Source organism: Drosophila mojavensis, unplaced genomic scaffold (assembly GCF_018153725.1).
Source record: "Drosophila mojavensis isolate 15081-1352.22 unplaced genomic scaffold, ASM1815372v1 contig_36, whole genome shotgun sequence".
Lineage (NCBI taxonomy): Eukaryota > Metazoa > Arthropoda > Insecta > Diptera > Drosophilidae > Drosophila > Drosophila mojavensis.
The window spans coordinates 6,848,921-6,866,852 of record NW_025318858.1 but is presented as its reverse complement, the minus strand read 5'-3'; the positions used below and the strand labels follow the sequence as shown (position 1 = coordinate 6,866,852).

The 17,932-nt window shown below is 38.6% G+C and overlaps 5 protein-coding genes across 8 annotated transcripts; 2 read left to right on the top strand and 3 right to left on the bottom strand.

Moving 5' to 3' along the window:
* Positions 1–912: 912 nt before the first annotated feature.
* On the top strand, positions 913–3,195 carry LOC6576189 (leucine carboxyl methyltransferase 1). Its single transcript, XM_002002152.4, has 4 exons — positions 913–1,395; positions 2,043–2,468; positions 2,525–2,829; positions 2,902–3,195. Exons 1-4 carry the CDS (start codon positions 1,141–1,143, stop codon positions 2,936–2,938), a joined length of 1,023 nt encoding a protein of 340 aa, XP_002002188.1. The 5' UTR covers positions 913–1,140; the 3' UTR covers positions 2,939–3,195.
* A 150-nt stretch (positions 3,196–3,345) lies between these two features.
* On the bottom strand, positions 3,346–5,960 carry LOC6576188 (X-ray repair cross-complementing protein 5). Its single transcript, XM_002002151.4, has 5 exons — positions 5,851–5,960; positions 5,690–5,785; positions 5,384–5,625; positions 5,187–5,309; positions 3,346–5,121 (listed from the first exon to the last, which is right to left on the bottom strand). Exons 1-5 carry the CDS (start codon positions 5,863–5,865, stop codon positions 3,495–3,497), a joined length of 2,103 nt encoding a protein of 700 aa, XP_002002187.1. The 5' UTR covers positions 5,866–5,960; the 3' UTR covers positions 3,346–3,494.
* Positions 5,961–6,236: 276 nt separating this feature from the next.
* LOC6576187 (alpha-tocopherol transfer protein) lies at positions 6,237–7,536 on the bottom strand. Its single transcript, XM_032728356.2, has 5 exons — positions 7,480–7,536; positions 7,288–7,410; positions 6,839–7,214; positions 6,592–6,766; positions 6,237–6,536 (listed from the first exon to the last, which is right to left on the bottom strand). Exons 2-5 carry the CDS (start codon positions 7,364–7,366, stop codon positions 6,360–6,362), a joined length of 807 nt encoding a protein of 268 aa, XP_032584247.1. The 5' UTR covers positions 7,367–7,410; positions 7,480–7,536; the 3' UTR covers positions 6,237–6,359.
* On the bottom strand, positions 7,467–10,580 carry LOC6576186 (protein fuzzy homolog). Of its 4 annotated transcripts, none has more exons than XM_044009046.1 (5): positions 10,210–10,580; positions 9,048–10,135; positions 7,782–8,980; positions 7,626–7,729; positions 7,467–7,565 (listed from the first exon to the last, which is right to left on the bottom strand). In XM_044009046.1, exons 1-3 carry the CDS (start codon positions 10,285–10,287, stop codon positions 8,923–8,925), a joined length of 1,224 nt encoding a protein of 407 aa, XP_043864981.1. In that variant the 5' UTR covers positions 10,288–10,580; the 3' UTR covers positions 7,467–7,565; positions 7,626–7,729; positions 7,782–8,922. The 4 variants fall into 4 exon arrangements, with proteins under 4 accessions (XP_043864981.1, XP_002002185.2, XP_032584245.2 ...); XM_002002149.4 differs by having other exon boundaries at positions 7,467–7,536; XM_032728354.2 differs by having other exon boundaries at positions 7,467–7,536; positions 7,626–7,720.
* Positions 10,581–10,660: 80 nt separating this feature from the next.
* LOC6576185 (exportin-1) lies at positions 10,661–17,157 on the top strand. Its single transcript, XM_002002148.4, has 7 exons — positions 10,661–11,135; positions 11,768–13,456; positions 13,627–13,997; positions 14,064–14,543; positions 15,644–15,976; positions 16,046–16,411; positions 16,491–17,157. Exons 2-7 carry the CDS (start codon positions 11,968–11,970, stop codon positions 16,638–16,640), a joined length of 3,189 nt encoding a protein of 1,062 aa, XP_002002184.1. The 5' UTR covers positions 10,661–11,135; positions 11,768–11,967; the 3' UTR covers positions 16,641–17,157.
* The last annotated feature ends 775 nt before the right edge of the window (positions 17,158–17,932 follow it).

The following is a 17,932-nucleotide window of genomic DNA, read 5'->3' as shown; positions in this document are numbered from 1 at the left end:
CAATAATAGTCTTTTATCATTTATTCCTTAAGATTTACCAGAACCTTTACAATTTTGCATTTATATTTAGAAATACGTTTACTATTCATTTAATAAAAGCCTTCGAAATCAAAATAATCTGAAAAGTAACTAGTTTTTTATTTCGTTACTAAGAAATATAGAGAATTTTGAAAATACACAGTTCACGCCCTTGACATGGTGTTCAACCCCTTAGCCCAACATACTGCTCATTGATGGAGTTCAAAAAGTCTTCAATTAATAACGTCTGCCTAATTAAGGGCCATCAACCAAAACTTTGAAAACTTTGAACATTGCGACGACGCGTCGTTGGACAGCAAATAGTTAGTTAGATGTAATTGTCAATCCAGTGAGATGTTTTTGCATGACAAAAAGTCGCACTTTGCATAATTTGCCATTCTATCGTTAGAAGACTAATTCGTTTTCGCCAGGGGGTTGTGATTCATTCACCGTCATTGCAAATGCAAAAGCGAAACAACAATTAAAGGCAGTTCACTTTTTGACCCCGACTTATTGAGTTGAAGACTCAGTGGCTTGGGCGTAGCTGACAATTTTAATTATAACAGCCGTCGCTTCCGATGTCAAAGATGCGGGAAACAATTAGAGCACTTACATGGATGATGGAGTTAACTTTGACTTGATTGTGGCACGCGTCACTTATAAACGACTGTGAACGAATTCTCCTTTGCTTTTTGACTATTTTTAAATTAAGCGTCTCTGTTAACCTAGTAAGCATTAAGTATTTGAATGAGTGCAGTTGTAATAACTAACTAATTGTCTCAAATACAAAACTGATAGTGCTTTAAAATTTAATGTTGGCGGGCTTTCAACTTATCGATGAAACATTTATCTGAAATCGATAAAAAAGCGACACTTCCGAAGCTTACCAACACTTGCGGATGTCATCGATGCTTGCAGCTGTTTACGGGCTGTTTTTTATACTCATTTGCATTCACACAACTTGGTCGAGAAAATCAAAGTTACGGAAGAAGCAAAATAATCAAATATAAAAACGATTTTAATGTGACAAAGTAGTTGAACAAAGGAAACCCGGTTGCCGTCTTCCTCGTAGGCATTTCACATCAAAAGGTTATAGTAGCCCAATACCAAAACAGCCTCGCCATGGAGCCTCCGTCAGCAGGCGGAGGAGTCGCTCATAACAATAGCACACACAAGTTTCATCCATGCGATGAGGCTGTCATCGCCACCAATGACGATGCCAGCGATTGTAAACGAGGTGCTGTGCGCCTTGGCTACTGGAAAGATGACTATATTGGGTTCTTTGTGCGCAACCAGGAGCGAAAGGCACCGGAGATAAATCGCGGCTATTTTGCACGCGTCAAGGGCGTTGAGATGTGCGTGGAGAAGTTTCTGAAGGTTAGTCGTATTTACTGCATTTACAGCTGAAGGCTGCTGCACACAACAAAACAAATTTTATGGGACATGCGCGATATGAATATTCGCTGCATCCTATTGTAGATAGCCAAGCAAATTGAGTATCAATTATTATTAACTGAAATTGGAGAAGTTTTCTTATTTTTTACTTGCTGAAAGAGCTTTAGCAATAAGCGAATTTGAAAAATTATAGCATCTGTTCATACTGATCATGTGTTATGTGTTATCGATAAGATTCTATTTTAAAGTAGTTCGATGTAGATAATCTAAGTAATCTCGGAATACTTGTACCTTGAACGTTTCTTAATTGTTATCGATAGATATGTTTTTTGAACAAGGCTCAATTTATTTAATTTGAAAAGAAACAAGAGGCTGATAAACTTTTTATCGCTCAGGCAATTTGTGTTGCCCTTGGCTCTTGCTTGCCCCACCCAGATTTCTGAATAGGCAGGAGTTAGGGTCGTGGGTTTGCTTGAACTGTCGCATTGAAATTTTCAATGCTATTTCCATCCTGTTGCATTGGCAAAAATGATGCTGATGCGCATGTGTTGTGGCCATGCATCGCGCCCTAGCTACATATATATGTATATAACCTTGCCCTTTGACTAACCTGACCATGACTATTGCAGAAAACGTCTGGAAATTGCCAAATCATCAACCTTGGCTGTGGCTTTGATACCCTCTACTTTCGGTTGCGGGACACACCCCACCAGGTGAAGAATTTCATTGAGCTAGATTTTCCCACAGTGACCGCGCGCAAATGCTATACAATCAAACGCAACAAGGCGCTGCTGGCCAAAATCCACGACGAGGATGGAGAGGTGCGTCTCAGTCCGACAGATTTGCATGGTCCCAACTATCATTTGATGGGCGTTGATCTGCGCAATCTGGACGAGGTGGACAATAAGCTGCAGCAGGCCGAAGTGGACTTCACTCTGCCCACCATATTTCTGGCGGAATGTGTGCTGGTCTATATCGAGGCTCAAAACTGTCGAAATCTGCTCAAATGGATAGCGCAGAAGTTTCAAGCAGCCGTCTTCGTTAACTATGAACAGGTGAATATAAACTTGATCTTGGTTACGTTCATACTAGCAATGGAATCTCCATTAAGGTGAACATGAATGATCGATTCGGCGATGTTATGCTTAATAATCTGCGCAGTCGAGGCTGTAGTTTGGCGGGCGTTGAATCCTGTCTGTCACTGGAGACGCAAACCAATCGGTTCAAGGATTGTGGTTGGAGCGGAGCACGCGCTTGGGACATGGTACAGGTGTACGATAGCATCTCGTCATCGGAGCGCCAACGCATTGAGCGCCTCGAAATGCTGGATGAGGGCGAGCTGCTGCTACAACTATTCCAGCACTATTGCCTCGTTGTTGCCTGGCTTGGCGTTGCCTTCCAGGATCTAGATATTACGTATGTCTGCCACATTGTACACAATTGGTCATATATATTTTACTAAACTTAGTTTCCGTCTTCATCCAACAGCGTGGAGGAGCTAATGTCCTCACTGAACATTGACTAAAACGCACAGTGCAAAGAAGTGGCTCTTGGCTCCATCACCAGACATATGTAGACATAATTCTTTGCGTGCACTTGCTTGGAACCTCTACACAAATTGTGTTAACAAATTAATATATTTAATGTTTATCACATACATACACACACATATGCATATAGCTACATGCAATGTATATAAATGGCATTGCTTATTTAACATCCACTTCCCATTCATAAACTATTAAGTGTACATCTATTAAGATTCGCAGATTTGAAAATGTTCGTTCCTTAAGTCGTTTTCCTTATTAAGTTTTAATTTTTATGCTCCTCTTTGGCTAAATAATTTTACATTTTAAATTAATATATTAATATACATATAAATGCAACTCATCAACGAAAAAAAAAAAATTATCAAATTATCAAATGCAATTGTTCAATTGATTATTTATTCCCTTGCCCCACACTCGTTTCGTGGAATTGTAAATGTATATTAAAATTCATGAAAAACGAAATATATTCAGTGATTGAAGTGTAAATTTGTGCATTTTGAATGGAATAACTGTTTAAATGTATTGTACGTGTTATATACCCTGAAATCCAGCATCATCAGCCTCAAACTCTGGTTTTGTATAAAACGCTTTCAGTCGCAGCTCATCCTCCAGTGTTGGCTCTCCCAAAACGAGAGGACCCAGCTGCTTCTCCACCACAATGGAATGCCAAAACTCTTGGAGATTCCTCTCAGATGCTTTGGTTTTTAGCTGGTTTGCAAATTGGTTGTACTCCGCAAAGCTGTTGAATTCAAGGCAACTGTCTCGGTACAGTTTGATCACTTCATTCAACTGATTGAGGTCCAATTTGTTGCGCTCCAGCAACGTATTAATAACTACTCGCATTTGAGCAGCTAACGATTGGAACTGAGCGTCCCGTTTGGTAGTATTCAACTCGGACCTCACCTTTTGTAAGAGTTGTTTGTAATCCTGAACCGGTGTCATCAGACCCACGCTATTGATAGTGATGGTATCTTCGCTCTCTTGCTTGATGGCTGGCGCTGGATTCTGTTCCTGCTCCTTGGCCTTGAGCTTCTCTAGCCAAGCATAACTGTGCTCCAACGGAAACAGTTTCTTGAGTGCTGCAGCGGCCTGTTTGGACTTTTCCTCAATTGGTTCAGGCACACGCCAAAAGACATCCACGAAGTTTTTTTGTTTTAGCATTTCGTCGAACAGTTCTTCGTCTTTCTTCTTGGAGATAACCTTGTATTCCAATACGTCCATCACATTCTGCTCAAAAATGCTGGGCAGCCCATCAAATGGCAGCAGATCATTCTTTCGTCGCTGCCTAGGCTGCTGGGTATCCTTCAGTGTGCACTCCAGATCCATACTATCAATGAGGTTATCAACAGCTTTTAGCTGATCTTTGTTACACTCAGTTTTTTCGGTACGTAGCGAGGGAAAATCCCAGAACTGGTGCTGAGCATGATAGGATAACTCTTGCATATATAAGGTGGCCGGACTATCGTCTTTGGACTCTTGTGGAATAAGCACTACAATCCGTGGCGTATTAAACTTGACACTGAAAATCTTCCAGCAAAGTATAACACACTTTTGGGCAATCAATGCCCTCACCAATGCATCCAGCTTCTGGGCAGATGATGTATTGCCCTTCTGATGCACAAGCATGTACAGGGAGTCGCCACAGAAGTAAGCATCGGGTATACTGCTGTGCTTCACAAAGCCCACAAAATGCAGACCTGGCGCATGGGCGGGCGGAAGCTCAACCAGCGTCTCATCATATGGCACTGGAGTGCCGCCCAGCATGTAGCCATCAATCAGGTCCTCAGGTAAGGGCGTAACCTCTGTGCCCTTAATGACAAAGCGCTCCTCTCGCTCCACCAACTCATCATCCTCGCCCCACACCTTCTTCAATTTGATGTGACTTTCGTTTTTCATGGCTATAATGCCCTGTAAGCTAATCGAAATCTGGCTGCCAATGTGGAGCTTAGCATTCCAAACCCAGGGCCGTCTATTGGACACCTTGAAGACCGAGGCTAAGGTTTCCTTGAAACTGCACAATACCGCATTGCAGTTGCTCACCAGTTGCAGAGCATGTTTCTGATTCTCCAGCTCATGGATATTGGACTTTCGCGTGAACTGAAATATAGCCTGAGGCTGGTTGGTCTCGGCATTGTCTATGTAAGCAATATTGTGGGAGCTGAGTAACAGTCGAAAGCGAGATTAGTACACAATATTCACCTATTCTATAAAAGTGTAGCTTACCCAACGATTAACTCAATGTTTTCATGAAGGATTTTGCTACAGATTTTGTCATAGTCATCGTGTCTCTGTGTCATGAAGTTGAAGTCGTAGAGAAGCAAAATTCGCTGCCTCGCACACTTCAAACTGTAAATAAATCAATTCAATAAATATATACAATGTATGTCTTCATATGCTTATAGCTATCCTTTTAAACTTACGGCTGGGCTGAGTGTAGCATAGCAATAGCTACGTCGAGACCATCAAGCCATTCGCCTTCATCGCAGGCTGTCGCATTGACGAACTTGAAGAAGCGAAGCAAAAGCTGCCATGTGCAGAGCTGGGTATTTTCATATTGAAGCACGTTCTGACACACACTATTATCAGCCTCATATAGCTCATTATTACTCTCCTCACAGCCCACTAACACAAAGGACACATAGTCCTTCTTGTCGCTGACAATCTGGTAGAAGGAAATTGTATTAATATCTATCTGGAATCAATATGTATGCCTTCAATAGTCTTACTTTGTCCTTTATGATTTCAGCAACGCATTTGACAGACTTTAATTTGAATTCTTCGGCGGCGCAGTTTCGTACGTCTAGCACAATAATTAAGCACTCCTGCAGAAGTGATAAATATGTATAAAACTCTGCTTGCCTAATTGCCTCTGCATTTTCTCAATTACCTTATTAGATGCCATTTAGCAGATTTTGATCAAGTTAAACTTTATCTAGGGAAGCGGCGTAATTTCACAATACACCGCAAGTTATCGAGAGCAAATGTAACTATCGATTTATTACTATGAGCAACAAATGAGCAGAAAAGAAGAAGAATCAAATTGGCGCCATATATTCGCTCTTGATTATTGAATAATCGATATTAAATAAGAGACGTTGCAGTTATCTAACGTCCCTTTTTGAACTTCTGCCATTTTTAAGCCATTCAATATTTTTTTCGAACAATTACACAATTAGTTTAATTGAAATAATGAAGTAAACAAATTTCGAGTTGAAAACAAAATGATTACTGTACATTTAACATCTATTCTATAGTAAAGTGAATAATCTGCAGTTTTAAATGATTTTGTGCGGTACCTTTATTATTTATTTTCTATTGATTTAGTCTGAAAGTTTTCAAAACTTTAATAGCCATTAATTCTATTTATTGTATATTGAATCATCTCTATTCTCTATTTCAACGCTTTTTATATTGTTGTAACTGTTCCAAGTAATCCGCACTTTGACTTAAATGATTAAAAATCAGTTTTGTATCGAGCACATTAGTTGCCGGGCCACCATATTCTGCCGGCAAATAGTCAACTCCAACCATCTCGCGCAGTTTGTTTAAGTGTCGACCATCGTGAGTGAATATCTGGCATAAAATTCGATAGGATTACGATAAAATGTCGGTTTGATTTGACACTTACCCGATCTTTAAAATCCTTATTCATAAAGGGAAGAAATAGCGAGGAAGTGACGTGCATGAGAAATCCTCGTTGTATGATATGCACAATTCGCTGGGAAAAGGGCAGAACTGTATTCTTCTCATTCACAATTTTCATAAACATGGGCGAGAACTGGCGTAGAAAGTTTCTAGTTGTACTGCAGAGAAAGTCAAAGTAATTAAAGTTATTCACAAATTCATTCTCGTCTGTGTCTCCCTTCAATACAAACCCCTGAAGATCACAAATCACCGTTATGCCGTTTCTCTGAACTCTCGGCAACATTAACATTGACTCAAAGATGAGATCATCCATTTCGACCAAATGCTGCAAATAATCGGGAAATTCTTGAAATGCATCCACTGTCTTAAAGATGACCAGCACACGTCCATTCTTATCCGTATGGGGCATGACAAAACGACATTGCGTAGCAAAGAATATTTTCGCATAATACTGTACGGGATGCTGGGCCACCCAGGTGGGATGCCTCAGTTTAAAATCATAATAGGCATGTATAGCCTGATATGCCTTAAACGTATCCCAGTTGGTGTAATACAGAAACTTAGTCAAAAATATATCATCGGTGCCGACCTCCAACTCGTCAGACTCTGTGAACATTAAATATGACATTAAATATAACGGATGTTACTGATGATTATCGAGTATAAAATCATCTCTTACTCTCTACGAGCTGACGCAATTGTTTGATTTTGAATAGCTGCTCGTCTGTGTGTTCCTCAGTAGAGCGGAGAAACAGCATCTTGATTGCAGTTCTTATAGATGTATCTCTTTAAATTTATTGTCCTATTTTTCCACAAAAAATTGACATTGAATTTTGTTGAATTATTTTTTTTTTTTTAAGTTTTTTTTTACGTTTTCAGTGTTCCGACATCGAACAGCACACACAGCGCGCCGAATGCGCACTGATTGCTAAAAAATACAATTGACATTTGATTTGGCTTTATTTATTTATTAGTTTTATAAGCCGAACGCGTTGAACATTTTAATGGGGCACTTACTGTGTTTCGGACAGTTTAGCTTAAATTTAAATGGAATGTGCTGTAATTATTAGAGGACGGCCTAACTCCTTGGCTGACGACTTTAAAGACACCTGCTGATCATTCTTGAAACGAGGTCAAATTGGGTCCCAAAACTCTTTTTTTTAATTTATTTACCTCGCAGCGTTTTCCACTAGGCAAGTGTTTGATAAATTGCTTTTACGAGTTTGTTATTCCCCTTTGGATGGTTCGGCTTTGTAAGTAAGAGGCAAATGGCATTCGTATATGGTCTGAGCTGCGAGCATTGCCCAGAGTCGTGACTATGCTGGAAATGTGCAAATTAGCATTGAAATTGTTGATGGCATTTTTGAATTTATAATTTGTAATTATTTTTATTAGATTTGACATCGTCGGGCTCAATACAAATACAGTTTGACAACTGTTTACAAATAAAACATTTTCCTTATGGGAACAGGATTGGGAGTGGGAATACAATGGATATGAATGACGGTTGACCAAAACAATTTAAATAACTTTTACAAGTATGTATGAATAAGTACAGTAAACCCCTTACAAATAGTAGCCTTAAGGGTTTCTTAAGACTCGACTGAACGAACTTAGTAACCTGCACTAAACTTAGTATATGCGTGTGAAATCGCCGGTTTATTCTTTATATATGTAGGAGAGTGCTATTGTATGAAGATTTTATTTCAGAGGTCCTACCACGAACCACACTTGTATGGTTAGTGACTCTACTGCTAATAATGTAATATTCAGGTTAATAGTTAAGACAACATAGAGGATCTATAGCGTAGACAGCTTATACTTACTGTTTCTTTATAGTTTATTTAACCAAGTTTAAAACTCTATGATCTGTTAAAATATTAACATTTTATTAAAAAGTATATTTTTGTTCCAGCACCAGTTCAATTATAAATAAATCTTAAAAGTAATTCTCTACAGTTAGAAGACACCCAATAAATTACTTATATTATGAGCATTTACACAAATTTTACGAAATCGTCTATATATTCATATTTAGGCTAACACCAGTATTACTAAAATAAAATTTATATTTATAAATAATCGCTCAATAAACCAGCTTAAATTATAAGATATTGGAATTTTAATAGAGCTAAGGCAATTAGGATCAGTCTTATAAGCTCGTTATTATACTGTTCAATAAAGGTTGATTTTTCTAAGGTATTGCATGCCTCGTCCGACTTTCATATTTAGAATTCATGAACAAATATTTTCACAATTATTTTGTTCTAGCCACGAAATTCTTATTGTATTGTGCAGTCATACCCATGCTCGCTTACCAGCAAACGCTTTTGTCTTGCAATATACTAGCATAGACCTGTTTTGCAAGAAATCTAAGAAATGAAGAAAAGAAACATTTAGTGTTTCATGTCAAAGAGAAAGCGGAGTTACTCCACTTACCTCATAGTATGTGTGGGCACTGCCGCAACAAAAAGCAGAAAGATGACATTATTTTGATCATCTGCCTGGGCATAACACTTGTGATAATCGGAGCAACTGTACTGATCCAACATAACCGTTTCATTTAATGCGTCTAGAGCGTTGCTTTCGCTTTTGGCCATCTTTAATTCGTGGATGTTCTCTAAAGTGTGATCAAAGAACTTCTTAAGCATGTCCAGACGCTGTAAATCGCCCACGACAATTCGCTTAGCACTCGACGATTGATGCAGATTTCGTGTGAAGACACATTTACGCGTCTCTGTATTAATCAGGATAATAGCCAATATATGGGCATCGATATCCAGCTGTTCGGGAAGGCTGCGTGGAACGCATCTTTCGACATTGGCCAGGAGATTGGCATCATTGCGATATGCATTCATCGCATTTAGATGCAGTTCCCGGAACGCAGATTCAGCTCCGCAAAGAACACACAACGCACTGTTCGCCGAAACTGGGACACTGACAAAACGAAAGGCAATATTTGGACTCTTGCTGGGCAGATAGACGGGCACATCGAGCTGTAATGCGCTTGAAGAGTTAAGCAGAAAGAGCAACAGTTCCCTATCAAGGGTGTCCAGGTCCCACCAGCCTTCAGTGGCTACAGCGATGCGCTGGCCCACAACGAGACAGCAAAACAACGAACCACAATTTGAGCTGAACTCATTCAAACGATTCAAGAGATGTGCGTTTTCCGTTGCCAGCAGACAGTCCGTATAGCCCAGGAGGGTTGTGCCAGCACTAGACGCTTCCAAGGCAGCATCAACAATAGGAACATACTTCTTGGCATCTTTCTTTAGGCGTTCCATAAGTGAGGGATGGGCTAACTCGTCGCGACTAATAAAAAGTGCAATCCCTCCGAATGCGAGCTCGGCTAGAGCCTGAAGCTGAAGCTCACCCATGCCACGGCCACACACAATCAGCGTGATCGCATTGTGAAAGTCACGCCAAATGTACGTCCATTCATCAGTGTGCGTGGTTTGCAATTGTATGCCGAGTGACTTGAAGAACATGTGAAAGCCATTCAGAGAAGCCACAGTCGAAAAGGGCAACTACAACGAAAGCAACGATTCCCATAACAAAATGTGGCTTATGCATATGTACACATGTGATTGGTTGTGCTTACGTTGTCGCATTCACCCTTTTTGCGTGTAAATATAGGTAAGCCGCCATTAGTTGTTAAGCAATGCAAATAAATCGACATCGTTTTTAAACAATAAAATTCTCTATATCGAAAGTTGTTTATGTTATGGGCCCCTTAAAACATTCCTTTGCAATAAAATTAGGGATGAGCTAGTGCTGAATTTGATCATGCCTGTCACGAGGCAATTTGTGACAGATATGTACAACAAATTCACTTTTTTATTCTTTATATGTGCACATTTTGGCAATTATGATTGTTTGGTGCATTTCTATATTATTATTATACAAATACAAATAATAATAAGCACAGTTTTTTTTAATTTCATGAATAATTGCAACTCTAACTTCGATAATAAAATAAACAACATGGGGACGATAAGCGAGCGATATATGCAACTACAACCGTTTTTTAGTCAGGGCTCCATGTTTGTATAATATGGAAACACTGTGTTTTGTTAATTGTGCCGGTAGATATTTATTAAATACGGGCTGACTTCATAATTTAAAAAATTTAGAATCTTCTTTAAAGCATTTCTCCCTATTTACTTTGTGGTCTCTATACCTTACTTCTGTTTATATAAACTCTACTCGATTCCGGCACCGCGCATGACGCTTGTGGTCCATCCCTGGTTTTCACTACAGAAGGAGAAGAAAAGTACTGCGAAAAAGTTTGTTTCAAACATACAAATTGGTCACAACGTCAACCGTTGTTAACCAAATAGCAAAAAATCGCTCAGCGTGCATGTATTTTGCGACAAAAGATTTAAAATTGACTTGTGCATCTCGCAAATGAAAATAAATTTTTTCCCTGTCTGGACAAAAACGTTGTAGTCTTTTCACTCGTTTTGCGCTTTCGTTTTCCACGCTGTTTCTTGGGAATCGTAGGTTGCAACGCTTTTCTAAATCTAGGTAAGTGCGTGTGAAAGTTAATATAAATTAAATGTGTCTAAGAGCGCGTTTAATTAAACAACAAATGTGTTGTACAACAACCCAAAGCCGTGCGTACATTATAGATTTGTGAAATGCCGTCGCAGTCTCGAGATGCGTTGCGCTGCTTTGATTGTATTTTGCATGTGTAAGCGGCATGTGTGTGCGTGTGTATTTGTGTGTGCTAGAGATGAGCGGTATCTGAAATGACCGTGACATGCAGCAATAATGCAGATTTCTGATCCTGCCCGTTAATATAAACATGAAACACGACATTAAACACAAATCTCACGATCGTTTTAATTTATTTGAGAATAAATTAAAAAAAATGATTTCAATTTTTGTTCGTCACTTAACTACTAGTGACTCGCGCACTGGGAGATGCTTGGGATAAGTAACAGGTACGCAAATATCGCTCATCTCTACGGTGTGAGAGTGTGTGTGTGCTCGTATGTGCGAAAAAAAAGTAAGCGCGCCACAAGCAATCGTTCATTGGTGTTTGTGTGTACATGTGTGTAGAAAATAAGAAAACATACGTAAATGTATGTAAAAAAGAAATATGGTTGCCTTTATGCCGATAAATGTAATTTTCGATATGTTCGATTCTTCTATAGAGTCAATCCAGGCGACCAGGCGACCCATCAACCAAACAGCAGCTGCCAGCTACCACAGATTTCATCACTGACGCGCATTCCCCACTCGTTTTAGCCGGAGGAGCAAGCGAAAATCAATCAAAATTAACGCGGACACAGCGACTGCTGGTGCTGCTGCTGCTGAGCGACGCAGACGCGAACGCTGCTTTTACTACAAAGCGATGGCGATGTTGAGCTCCGATGAAGCGAGCAAGTTGCTCGACTTCAACCAGAAGCTAGACATTAATCTGCTCGATAAGATTGTGGAGGCGCTCTACTCGTCGCAGGGTGAGCAATTGCGACTGGCGCAGGACATACTAACCACACTAAAGGAGCATCCGGAGGCCTGGACGCGTGTCGACAGTATACTCGAATATTCACAGAATCAGCAAACCAAGTTTTATGCACTTCAAATTCTCGAGGAGGTGATCAAGACACGCTGGAAGGTGCTACCACGCAATCAATGCGAGGGCATCAAAAAGTATGTCGTCAGCCTAATCATAAAAACATCCTCGGATCCGGCCATCATGGAGCAGAACAAAGTTTATTTGAATAAGCTGAATATGATATTGGTGCAGATCCTTAAGCGCGAATGGCCGCGCAACTGGGAGACGTTCATCAGCGATATAGTCGGTGCATCGAAAACGAACGAGAGCCTGTGCATGAACAATATGGTTATATTGAAAAATCTAAGCGAAGAGGTCTTTGATTTCTCGCTCGGGCAAATAACACAGACGAAGGCCAAGCATTTGAAGGATACGATGTGTTCGGAATTTTCGCAAATTTTTACCCTCTGTTCGTTTGTGCTGGAGAATTCAATGAACGCGGCGCTGATACAGGTCACGCTAGAGACGCTACTGCGCTTTCTCAACTGGATACCATTGGGCTACATCTTCGAGACGACGCTTATAGAGACTTTGATCTTCAAGTTTCTGAGCGTTCCGATGTTTCGCAATGTAACCCTGAAGTGCCTATCCGAAATTGCGGGCTTATCGGCGGCCAATTACAACGATAATTTTGCAACGCTGTTCAAGGACACAATGGTGCAGCTGGACCAGATTATTGGTCAAAATATGAATATGAATCAAGTGTTCCTGTGCGGCAGCGATACGGAACAGGAGCTGGTGCTGAATCTGGCCATGTTCCTCTGCACGTTCCTCAAGGAGCATGGCAAACTTGTGGAAGATGCCAAGTATGTGGATTACTTGAACCAGGCACTCCTGTATCTGGTCATGATCAGTGAGGTTGAGGATGTGGAGGTGTTCAAAATCTGTCTGGAATACTGGAATTGTCTTGTCGAGAATCTGTACAATACCGAATTCTTTCCACCCACACTGGAGTCATCGAAGCGACAGCAAGTTTATCCCCGGCGTCGATTCTATGCACCAATTTTGTCTAAGGTTCGCTTCATCATGATTTCTCGCATGGCCAAGCCAGAGGAAGTTCTTGTTGTCGAGAACGAGAATGGCGAAGTGGTTCGCGAATTCATGAAGGATACCAATTCGATTAATTTGTACAAAAATATGAGGGAAACCTTGGTGTTTCTCACCCATTTGGATTGTGCGGATACGGATCGGATTATGACCCTTAAGCTATTAAATCAGGTCAATGGCACTGAATTCTCCTGGAAAAATCTCAACACTCTATGCTGGGCAATTGGCTCAATATCGGGTAAGCTTTTAATTTTTTATGATCTGAAAATCGATTAAATTTAAAAATATTTATTTTAATTAAAACTTGAAAAACACGAAACAAACAAAATGAAAAGATAATTTAAGCAAGAGTTAATTAATCAAAATGAAATTTAAATTAATTTACATATTTTACAATTTTTTCTGCAGGCGCATTCTGTGAAGAAGATGAAAAACGATTTCTGGTCACCGTCATCAAGGACCTGCTTGGACTCTGCGAACAGAAGAAGGGCAAGGACAATAAGGCGATCATTGCGTCCAATATTATGTATGTGGTGGGACAGTATCCACGCTTTCTTCGCGCCCATTGGAAATTCCTAAAGACGGTGGTGAACAAGCTGTTTGAATTTATGCACGAAACGCACGACGGTGTCCAGGACATGGCCTGCGACACATTCATTAAGATAGCAATTAAGTGTCGTCGCTATTTTGTTACAATACAACCGAACGAGGCGTGCACCTTCATTGACGAGATTCTCAGTACTATGAGCAGCATAATATGTGATCTGCAGCCGCAACAGGTAAGCGACGTGGCTAACAATGCACACTGACGGCCTAAATTAAACGGCTAAACTCTTCCTTTTAAGGTACACACATTCTATGAGGCAGTCGGCTATATGATCTCTGCTCAAGTGGATCAGGTGCAACAGGATGCGCTTATAGAACGGTACATGCTGTTGCCGAATCAAGTGTGGGACGATATCATATCGCGGGCATCGAAAAATGTCGATTTTCTTAAAAACATGACAGCCGTTAAGCAGCTGGGCAGCATACTGAAGACAAATGTGGCCGCCTGCAAAGCACTGGGTCACGCCTATGTCATTCAATTGGGTCGGATTTATTTGGATATGCTAAATGTGTACAAGATCACATCGGAGAACATCATTCAGGCCATTGAGGTGAATGGCGTCAATGTGAACAATCAGCCGCTGATCAAATCAATGCATGTCGTGAAGAAGGAGACCCTCAATTTGATAGCCGAATGGGTATCGCGCTCCAATGACAATCAATTAGTTATGGACAACTTTATACCGCCCTTATTGGACGCCATCTTGATGGATTATCAGGTGTGTAATTATTTCTGCTTACAAATTATATACATATTGGATAATTTGTTATCTTTGTTTTGCATTTATCAATTTCAAGGGAATAGATGTAGAGAAACAATGAGGTAGTAGCAAACCTTTAATGTTTGTAAGAAAGGAGAATAGATTAGCCTACAAAATAGTTCAATTTAAAATTACGAGTTTTGCAAACACAGATTAGCTTTCGGTGAAAAAGACGGACTAAATAATCTAAAAATATATATTAAAATTTAAAAACTTGTAACTTATCTATGAACTCCCTTACTCCGCATTTAACCTACATTCTCTAGCCAATATTGAAATGGTAGATAATATTTGACCTACCAATAAGTTAGTTTATGTATCACTGGAGCTTTTCTCTTTTTTAGTTTGTCTCCCAAAATCATAATTTAAGTGAAATTTAAATTGACAGACGATATAATATGCCTCTGTTTTTTATAAATTTTAATGTGACCAAGAGGGAATTAAATAACATAGAAATATTAATCTCTTTTATATAAAATATATACAAATATATTTCATACAATTTGTCTCAAATTATAATATTCACAGCATAATTATTTATTAAATATTTTTCTAGTTGGATATTTCCTCATAGGCATGATCATGTGGTATTTTTTTTAGAGAATATAAGAAGACAGAAAAGCTTTTTAAATTTAAGAAATTATTCTTATTTTAAAATACTTAGCTTTAGTATAACTGCATAAATGTTTCATTACACAAAGATATTCAAAATGCATTTAGCATTCGCTAAGCAAAAAAACTCTGGACAGTCTTTACAAACAGAAAAACCATTTTCCCATATATTATAGAAAATTTAGTACTCTAAGACTTAATTTCTGAATACTTAGTAAATATTTAGTCTCTTTACTTGACACATCTAGAAATATTAATTGCGAATAATATTTATATAGCTCCAATAATTTAATAGCCAATTGCAGAAAAAACCTTATAATCTATCGACTGACCCTATGACGTGTCGCGATTATATAGGCCATACTACAATTGTTATAGGTTTATTGCCTTATCTGTAAGCTTATCTAGTTTTGATTTTAATTATTTGAAATATATATTTTTTATAGCGGTGTAAAGTTCCGTCCGCGCGTGAGCCCAAAGTTCTGAGCGCGATGGCAACGATTGTGAATAAATTGCGCCAGCATATCACAAATGAAGTACCAAAAATCTTCGATGCTGTATTTGAATGCACGCTAGACATGATCAATAAGAATTTCGAAGATTTTCCGCAGCATCGCTTCAGTTTCTATGAGCTGCTGCAGGCGGTCAATGCGCACTGCTTCAAGGCGTTCCTCAACATACCGCCGGCTCAGTTTAAATTGGTATTCGACTCTGTGGTATGGGCATTCAAGCACACAATGCGCAATGTGGCCGACATGGGCTTAAATATACTATACAAAGTAAGTTGATTACTTCAATAATGATTTAGTGATATATGATATCTATAATATAATATTTCTCGTTCACAGATGCTGCAGAATCTTGAACAGCATCCGAATGCAGCGCAGAGTTTCTATCAAACCTACTTTACGGATATCCTTATGCAAATCTTCTCAGTGGTTACCGACACTTCGCATACAGCGGGCCTGCCTAATCATGCCATTATATTGGCCTATATGTTCTCTTTGGTAGAGAATCGAAAGATAACGGTTGAGCTGGGCCCCATACCGGATAATATGATATTCATACAGGAATATGTGGCCTCATTGCTAAAGTCAGCATTTAATCATTTATCAGATAATCAGATCAAAGTCTTTGTCACTGGCCTTTTCAATTTGGACGAGAATGTACAAGCATTTAAGGAGCATTTGAGAGACTTTCTAATACAAATACGCGTGAGTAAAATGCGAAAAAAGGAGTAGAACATTATTTACTTTGGCCTTTCTATTAATCACATTCATATATTATGTTTAGGAGGCCACTGGCGAGGATGATTCCGATTTGTATCTGGAGGAACGTGAGGCAGCATTGGCTGAGGAGCAGTCCAATAAACGTCAAATGCAACGTAATATTCCGGGCATGTTAAATCCGCACGAATTGCCAGAGGATATGCAGGATGAATAAAAATATGCTGAGTAGCTGCTGCTGCTGCTTGCATGATGTTAGTTGAAGCTTGAGTATGCTGATGATAATGATTGATTGATGATTTATGATTGCAAATAATGTATGAGTGTTTTCTCAATTAGAGGAAAAGTATAAATGTTTGTTTGATTGAATGCATATGAGTATAAACGTTATATATATACACACACCCCCACACACAAACACTAGAGCACACATAGCCACACACACACACACACAAAAACAGAGGAACATATACATGCTGACAGTTGGTTAAAATATACGAGAATGTAAGCGGTTAATGTGCGCAATTGCATACCTTAATATGATTTAACATATTTTGCGTACTTTTGCCACCAACAAGCAACAACAAAACCACGCACTCCCTATCCCCAAAACTTAGCTGTAAAACATCGTCGTCTACATTACAAAGCAAACGAAAGATGAAAACTTTATACATACATAAATACTAAATGCATATTATAATAATAATAATAATAATGATAATGTTTGTTTGAAATTTTTAAATGAGTATAATTGTAGAAATATCGTGTATGAATGAAAATGAAAACGAGCGAATACATCTCCCATACTTCTTTTTCCACATACAAACGAAAGAAACAATTTATATTAATATAAACTTTATGTAGTTTGCCACCACACCCACACACACACACACATCAAGTAAATGATTAATTTTATGTAAACCACTTGCATAAAACCAATCCAATAAAATATGTACATGCCTGTGTAATGTGCGTTGCAACAAACTGAAAACACACACAAACGAAACACATTTCACACAATTGCAAAACAAACAGAAAATAACCATAGTAATTCGTATGCGTATGATTGATTGATGAAGATGTTTAAATTTTTACATTTAAATTAGTTTGTACAATAATTTAAATAAAAATCAATTAAAAACCCATAAAGTTCATATCTCAATGTATGTACGTATGTATGTATGTATGTATGCAAATTTGTGAATGGGGATCGGAAAGAATGTTTTGAATTGAGGTAGGTTTGTGAGCTAAACCAAGATCAGATCATTATTTTCCTATTGAGTTTAATTTTGAACTATTTTTCATTCGTTTCGTTTTCCACATGAATAGAAATGGAAAACCAACAAAAACTCCAAAATAATATTTAATGAACATATCTTAAATTGTTTTTCATTTTTACTAAAAAAAAAATAATTTTTTTTATATTTATAACTCAAACATTATATAATTATTTTTATAAATAAAACGCAACACTGAAGCTTATATTTTTAATTATTATATATATTAAGA